The 8,909-nt window shown below is 47.2% G+C and overlaps 1 protein-coding gene across 1 annotated transcript; it reads left to right on the top strand.

Moving 5' to 3' along the window:
• The first annotated feature begins 973 nt into the window (after positions 1-973).
• LOC141041497 (desmethyl-deoxy-podophyllotoxin synthase-like) lies at positions 974-3,976 on the top strand. The gene is made up of 2 exons (XM_073507767.1): positions 974-1,950; positions 3,265-3,976. Exons 1-2 carry the CDS (start codon positions 1,060-1,062, stop codon positions 3,877-3,879), a joined length of 1,506 nt encoding a protein of 501 aa, XP_073363868.1. The 5' UTR covers positions 974-1,059; the 3' UTR covers positions 3,880-3,976.
• Positions 3,977-8,909: the final 4,933 nt, after the last annotated feature.

Genomic DNA, 8,909 nt, shown 5'->3' with positions numbered 1-8,909 from the left:
TCTCTCCCCAGCTTAAAATATAAGCCGTCCTCCAAATTTGTTGAGACTTCTAAATTAGTTATTCTATAATTAGTTTAGAAGCTACAATAAATAAATAAAGCAGCTTGTAGAAAATGTTGGGAAGGAGGCACTTATTTTTTAAGCTGCCAAAAGAAGTGGCCCTCTGTCACTTATGCACTCAACAATCAGAAAAGAATCAGACACCGCACGTTAGGTTATTGGAAAATTTCAAAGACAGCAATACTTACTGTATACTTAAGGCAACCATTAGATTTGACAATTACAGGCAGAACTCGTCAATTAATGATTCCAAAAGAATCGGTTCGCCAAATTCCTATTTTCACTGAGCAGAACCAAGTAAACAGATAGAATTAACTAATGGACTAAAGTAATTATTACTGCTCAATAATGGCGGCAGTGTTTGTAAACTAAATGACATAATAACGGCCTAGTAAAGCTAATTTGCGGATGGCAGGCTCTTGCAAACTAGTAAGTTTGGTCGTTGCGAATTTCATATACTACATCATCTACTTAGACTTTTATTAGAGTGCATGAATGAGACGCGAATTTGGTGAACATGGTTCTGCGTGCATTCCTTATGAGTAGTAAATTCAAAAATAATATTAAAAACAAAAAAAATCTGAATCTCTTTTTACAATATATACACAGTCAACCGGTATACTCGTGTATGAAGTTTCACGAAGAAATCAGATCCGTGGGTAATCTGGTCAAAAATCACTAAGAATACCAATGGGTGTCAATACATCATGAAACTTCACACATGAGTAGAATGGTCGACTAAGTTTCATACCCCGGAATTTTAGAATTTTTAAGTTTTTCCTGTATTTTTTTTTCAAATTTGCTATTCATGTCGGTGCGCATGGAACCATGTTCACCGTTGTATTTTCAGCATGAATACCACAAAATGAACTATCCATCATTGTCAACTAGTATGACGAGTACCAAGGAAGGAAGGATAGCTCTGAACACTATATAGAAAGGGTGAGATCGAGCCGCTTCTTTCATTCTACCATCCAATTTGAACTGCACCCCAAAACAATGGACGCAAGCCATCCCTCCTACCTGCTCTTCCTTGCAATTCTAGTCTTCATCCCGTTGGCCTACTTCACCCTTTCAGCTCGCCGGCAAGCCGGCCTGAGGCTGCCGCCGGGGCCATGGGCACTTCCAATAATCGGCCACTTGCACCACATGATGGGCAAACTCCCGCACCACAGGGTGCGTGATCTTGCCCAGCTCCATGGCCCGCTGATGCTGCTCCGGCTCGGCGGCCTGCCCCTCGTGGTGGCATCGTCGGCGGAGGCGGCCCATGAGGTCATGAGGACGCACGACATCGTCTTCGCTACACGCCCCATCAGCAGGACCATGAAGCTTATCCTTGTTGACGGCTCGGAGGGCCTCATCTTCGCCCCCTATGGCAGCGCTTGGAGGCAGCTCCGGAAGATTTGCACCGTCGAGCTGCTCAGCGCACGCCGCGTCCAGTCCTTCAGGGGCATCCGCCAGCAGGAGGTCCAGCACCTCCTCCAGGCGGTGGCATCGACGCCATCGCCATCGGCCGTGAACCTCGGCACACTATTGTCAACGTATGTCAATGACTCCACGGTGCGCGCCATCATAGGAAGCCGGTTCAAGGACCGGGAGACGTTCCTCCGGTTAATGGAGGAAGGTATCGAGCTATTCTCCAGGCTGGGCTTGCCGGACCTCTACCCATCATCCCGGTTAGCGATGCTCGTTAGCCGGATGCCGCGACGGATGAAGCGGCAGAGTCAAGCAATGATGGCTTTCATGGAAACCGTAATCCAGGAGCATCGAGTGCCCAGAGCCGCATGTGACAAGGAGGAGGATTTGGTTGACGTGCTCTTGAGAATCCAGAACCAAGATGACCACTTGGAGTTCCCGCTCACCACAGACAACATCAAGGCGGTGATGGCGGTAAGTTACGACCACATGCATCATGAGTCTTGAGTCATGACACTAAACAGCTAGCTACAGTATTGTTAGGCACTGAAGGCATTTCTAACTGATCCCTAAAAAATAGCGGAGTATCCAACCTAGTAAACCTTAGTAGAGTATTTATACTCCACTAAATTTTGGTCGGTTCTAGCCGATCCCCTAAAGTTAGCGGACATTTAAATATTAGTTCAACATAGATAGTCTTTGCAACCGAACATTAAAGCGTAAATATAAACTTGAACTAAACTACACTAAAAACTTAAACTAACACTCAAATTCGGTCGAAGTGAAGGTCGAGCCAGTCCTTCCTCGTGAGACCACCCTCGGTGAGAGCTGGGTCCGGGCCGGTGCCGCCGCCGTCGTGGCCAGGGAAGACGCTCCGCCACTCCTCGACATCGATCTCCTCCTCCTCGCCGCCCTTCTTGTCGCGCCCCTTGCCGCCCTCCTCGTCGTCAGATATGACGATGACTTCGCTGCCATTGACGGCGAATATCGCCCGCTCCGCCTCCACGAGCTCCGGGTGCTGCCGGTGGTGGTCATCCATGTAGCCCTCGGCAGCGGCCTCCGCCTCAAGGCGCTCCCTCACTTCTCGGACCTCTTGCACCATCCGAGCGCTCACTACCCCCGGCTCCGGCGGGATGAGGTGTACCGGCGCCATCCCGAACTGGAAGTTCAGACGGGCGTCGGAGCCGTGGTACCTCACCTGCCACCGGTCGTACTCCATGGCCGCGAGCTCGGCCGTGTGGAACGACCCGATCCACTGCCGTTGGTGGGTCTCCCGGTTGGTGATCTCTGCCACCCACATCCCCCACGACTGCTGCCGGACGCCGAGGCAGGTCCTCATCGGCGGCCGCGGCGGAGGGAGCTCCGAGAAGTACTCGAATCGAGTGAGGGCTGTGGCGGCCGTGGCTTGAGGAAGCGGCGGCGGACGACAACCCGCGGGTGTGGTGGGACGGATCCATGTTGTGGATCGGCGGAGGGGACCTCCGGCTACCACGTTCGGGCATTGGGAGGAGCGGGGGCGGCGGATCGGGGCGGGGGACGTGTCGACGGCGAGGCGAGGGGGAGAAGAGGAGATAAACGAGAGGAAGAGAGAGGGAGAGAATTTTACTCAGCCGCCGCGAGCCGGAGTAAATATACTCCAGGGAATAGGGATGGAGTAAATTTTTTACTCCACTAACCGGTATAAGAGATCAGCTAGCTGCGACCTAGAGGAGAAAAACGCAATTATACTCCCTTACGGTCGGATAAGGGATCGGTTAGAAATGCCCTAATCGCTGAAATCCATTGCAGGATATATTCATTGCAGGTAGTGAGACATCAGCAACGATGCTGGAATGGTCCATGGCCGAGCTCATGAAGAACCCGAGGGTGATGCAAAAGGTGCAGGAAGAAGTCCGGCGAGTGCTCAAGGGACAAGCAACAGTAACAGAGGAGAGCTTGAGAAGTTTAAATTACTTGCACCTAGTCATCAAAGAGACTCTTCGGCTGCACCCACCGGTGCCACTCCTGCTACCAAGGGAGTGCGGCGCACCGTGCCAAATACTAGGATGTGACCTGCCAGTGGGGGCTACGGTGCTTGTGAATGTCTGGGCCATCAGCAGAGATTCGATGCATTGGGACAGGCCAGAGGAGTTCATGCCGGAGAGGTTTGAGGTCAACAACATTGACTTCAAGGGGGTAGACTTTGAGTACACACCATTTGGAGCAGGACGGAGGATGTGCCCTGGGATGACCTTTGGGCTGGCAAATATGGAACTTGCCCTTGCTAGCCTTCTATACCACTTTGACTGGGAGTTGCCGCATGGGATGGCGCCGACGGACCTTGATATGACGGAGGTCCTGAGAGTCGTCTCGAAGCGGAAAGACGCCTTTCTGGTTGTTCCGATTATTTGCATGCCAATATGACCATACAATAAGAGCACTCATTTGCGTTACTCACTGCTGCCTTTCTCATTTGTGTACTCTTGTTTACATTAATTATTTTGTCTACCAGATCGATATGCATGCAAACAGGGAAGATATCGAATTTGAGTATTTGATTTCCTGTTTCTTCTCTGAATTGAAAGTTACACCTCCATTAGTTGATGCCTACGACCTCTTTTATTTTAAAGTTTCAACTGTAAGTCCAAAGATGAATCAAAGTATAAAAGGACAAGACTTCTACAACCAAAAGGCAATAGAGTTTGCATGAGCAATCCTTAAATTTATAGTTGAGTGATGTCAATATGTTTTCACACCATTGAGCGCCCGCTAAAAGTCTGGAGGGACAAGCCACCCGAGAGTAAGATGGTCACGGGTGATGATTTTGTATCTCACTGACTTGATCCCATCTCGAAAAGTAAAATTGCGTGGTTTCGCTAGGTGCCGGCAAGTTGGACTTCAATTGGAAGCTGGCATCTCACACTATGTGGGCTAAGTATCATTGTATTGCACTTCTTTTCTAGATTATTCATCTTCGTGTTATTACACTCTATCTTTAGCACTTAGACCAACCACTGTACTTCACATGCATGCATCACAGTGTGACAGAATCGCTTTTTCTTCTACGGCACAATAAATCCAACCATTTCTTCCGCCTTAACTAATTTAAAACATCCATATCTTTTTAGCCATATATTCCTTTTTGAAACTTTTTTTATATTTGAACTACTTGTGCCAGAACCATTGAAATGAGATTAATCTTGGATATGTTTTGAGCACGTTTAAATTCGAACGTATATTTCACATGTCAAAATAATCAGTTTCACAGTGATACATTACAATTTCACTTTTCATATTGACTATTACCCAGTCCAGAACCCACATTTCACTTTTCACTAGCTTGCTTCACAAAAGAAAACACCTATTTAAATTGCACATTTTTCAAATAACATACTCCACTTTTTTGAAGTAAACTACAACACATGTTCAAATAATTAGTTTCACAAACGGAGCAATAGAATTTCACTTTCTGTAGTTACTCTTTCATAACTCGAAATCTACATTTAACTTTTTACTACCTTATTTCACAAAAATGACATATATTTAAATTGCACAATTTTCAAATAACCTATTTCACTCTTTTGAAATAAATTATTACATATTTCCAAAAAATCATTTTTACAGTGATACATTGCAATTTCACTTTCTGTATTTACTGTTTCACAATTCAGAACCTACATTTCACTTTCCACCAGCTTGCTTCACAAAAATCACATCTATTTCAATTGCACATTTTTTAGGATAATATATTTCACTCTTTTGAAATAAACCATTACACATTTTGAAATAACCAGTTTCACAAGTTGACATTTCAGTTTCATATTTGGGTAAGAAAAGTTTTCTGTGAAATAGGCTGGTTCACATATTTCTATTGAAATATGAGTTTTTCATAATTTTCTAGTGAAATGGGTTTGTTTCACATATGAAATGTGAAACATTGAAATTTGAATGTGTTTGAAATGTATCCAAGATTGGTCTAGTTCTAAAGGTCTTAGCGTCGGGAATTCAAATATATGAATTATTTCAAAAATGAACTTATAGTTGAAATGATATGGACGGTTTAATTTAGCTAAGGTGAAATAAAAGAGTGGATTTATGTGTGAGAGAAGGGAGAGAGTGGGCTATCACATGTTGCCATGCCTGTCATATCACTGACAAAGGTGGTGGCTACTAGCTGTATTTGATGAAGTATAACTCCGGTACAGCAAAAAAGTGAGAATAGAATATTCACAGCGACGCGAATCTAAATGCATGCATGAACAATGGATTGGTTACCGGTACATCACGGAAACACTCAAAATGACTTTGGGATCCCATCTACAACATCTAAGTTTTGTTCCTCGCTACAAATATATATGGCCACCCTTGTCGCATCTTGTATAGTAATCATAAAATGTGGAGCTGGTATGGTTGTAGTAGATGTGATTCCTCTCTATTCCATCACGTTTGCTGGTTGGCACTTGCACTACCTTGGAGCATGTTGCACTCAAGAATAAGGCATGATTGTCCAATGTAGTCACTTCTTCCCACATATAGTCATGATGCGTATTCTTGGTGTTGACGACCTCAAACAACTTGAAAAAACACTCCTGCTCTTGCAACCAATGTACCCTTAGGACCATCGAATGTCGAACATCACTAGCTTCCAATCCCTGATTAGGCCATATAGTTTTCCACTGCAAATGGCAATGTCATGGAAGCGTAAAGTCTCCTTCGACATTGACCAACCATGTTCCGGACATCCAACACTAAACAGCGCGAGACACTGCTGGGTGATTGCCGCAAGGATACATCATTTCGATGTGGGGGCTTTTGAAAACCCTACTTCTCGATGGTTGGTGCGGCGCGTTGCTTGGCAGAAAGGGTCACCTCAATGCCAGAAAAGAAGCTCACAATCGGACGATCATCAAAATTGGATGTGGCGGCGATCCAGCCGCCATCGTGAAACCCTACCAGAGGCTTGCAGACCACCTCAGGCGGAAGCGAAACTCGGAAGAGTGCGTTGTCCACGTGACAAAACACACGCTCTGCCTTGCCGGTACACAACAACCACAGAAAGGTTGGCGCCGGCAGATGCCGTGACATGATTACGCGCCATGACTGGCAGACGGCGCTGAAACGGACACGTCTGAGCGGAAAGGATCTTGTCATAGATCACGCCGAGAAGATCGCATAGAAGCTTGGACCACAAGTCGCATGTGTTCCCACACAAACACGTCACCGTGTGCCCTTAATGTCGATTGCACCGCAGCTCGCGTCGAATGAGACCCACCCATAAGCGCGGTACGCAAGAAATCTGACTGGCGCTTTTGCAGACCCGAAACCCTACATGCCGGGGAGAGACCCGTCAGGGCGCGTGGCGGCTATGGTCTGCCCTAGGTCGACCTGATCGCCCTAGGGCCTCATGGATCGCTGCCCTCCTTCAGGAAGAATGAGAAGAAGAAGAACAAGGGAGAAGATAAAAGTAAAGATAAAACATGATAGATTGATTTGTCGATTGTGTGTTGCTCAATTGGTTGTCACCTCTCATTTATTTATTACGCGGCTGGACTTCCCGTCAAAAAAAGGAGTCCAAATCACGTTCAGATATTTTCAAAATTAACCGAACTCGAATTTAGATAAGTCTGGGACATCAGTTCAGTTTTTAAGTCTGACATGCCACAAACGACCTCGGATGAAGATGAGCCCGAAAGCAATTTTAACCTTTTTCGATTAGATGAACAACTTTCATGTTGAACGTTTTTCGATTCGAGGCCATCATGAATGTGGAATAGCTCATGCAAAACAGACAATTACTCACGAACCCATCTGACATAGTCACATGTGTGTCTGTCCCGGGCGTCATATTTTGCTCACGGTACAGTTGCATTGTGTGGGCTTTAACTTTGGCATACGACCTCGTACTAAAATGATTTTTATACCATAATCCACCGATTCGACGAGACGAAGACAATCCGTGTGGAACATTTTCTCATAGAAGGCCGTCTTGGAGGCGTAATCGGCCGAATGGTACTCTAAATATTAAATCTTAGTACTTCAAACTTTGGCCCTCGAGATGAGATCAGATGGCGATGGCCCAAACTTCAAACAGGTTCATGTCGATAATATGAAACTTCTTCATGTAGATCACTTCTTCATTTAAAGCCATCTTAATAACGTTTTCTTCTGTGCCAAAATCTGATGTCCTGTCGTCACACAGCGGACGCACTCATCTGCACAGCCATCGATCCTTGTGTTCTGCGAGGTTACAAGTTACAACAGCTGGCAGCTAGGTTACTCATGTTCTTCCTGGATATTTGTGGAGTGCTGCATCATAGGCGTCGCATAATATATTTTTCAAAGTAAAGGCAAAAGATTTGTCTCATCTATTAATTAAGCAGAAGAGAGTTGCCCGGTTAATTAATGGGAAACCGGGCTAAAACCATCATAACCGCTGAGCGGCACACGAAAGATACCCCACACATGCCTCTCTAAAGAGGGCCTCGTCGAGACAGCAAGCATGCGTCATCGTCATTACTGCTCCCCTAGAAGGAGTCCTCGCCATCCCTAAACTCTGAGCAAACGAATCCGAATTCGCCGTAGGCGATCGCCGACTCAACCCACTATAAAGAGGCCTTGTGGAGCTGCATGAAGATCCATGCCAGAACTCAGCCACCTGGGAACAGACAATGCAACTCCAACTCTGACGGAGAACTACGAAGGACAAAATTAGGCACGACTGGCGCCATGATCGAAAGATCACCGGACGACCCATCTACAGCCAGTCATCATACGCCGTAGGGCCCGCCGTCACAGCTTCGATTCACAGCAACAACCAAACCGAGGCAATCCCGTGGACACGCCGGAGAAGAGCCGAGTAGTGCAACCATTGCCGCGTCGCCGACATCACTCCCACCATCATCATTGCCACAGAAGCGTAAACGCCCCAACCGCCGCCATCCACTGGTCCCGCTCGCCAATGCCGGGCTCGAAAGACGAAGCCCCAAAAGGGAAAACGACACCAAGGTGCCGCCAACGTCTGATCACACAAGATCAAGGGTTTCCCCTGGATACTCCGTGATGGCCAGATCCATGCGAGAGGGGTGCGACAACAAAGTACTGATGCCTGGCGGAAGGTCGACGACGGCCGCAGCCACCGCCATCGCTAGTCACAGCACCAGGCCGAGATTGAGTTTTCACCCAAGCTCCCAACACACCCTCAGCCGCACATCAAAACACCGGCAATGTCAAGCCCACCAACCATCACCACCATCGAACCTGGCCTTGGACGAAGAAGCACGAAGAATCGCCTCAGCCAGCCGCACCGCGCGGAGGCCAATGGCAGCGAAACTCCATCAGCAGGCACCAGAACCATCAGCGGCCGACCGGACACAGCGCGAGCCACCATTCCATGCCGGGAAGGAACGGATGAGCCCTGCCCGAGGCAAGGAACCACAATGGTTTCGAGCCACAGC

This window comes from Aegilops tauschii, chromosome 2 (assembly GCF_002575655.3).
Source record: "Aegilops tauschii subsp. strangulata cultivar AL8/78 chromosome 2, Aet v6.0, whole genome shotgun sequence".
Taxonomy (NCBI): domain Eukaryota; kingdom Viridiplantae; phylum Streptophyta; class Magnoliopsida; order Poales; family Poaceae; genus Aegilops; species Aegilops tauschii.
Note: the sequence above shows the minus strand (reverse complement) of the source record. Positions and strands in the feature narration are given on the sequence as shown.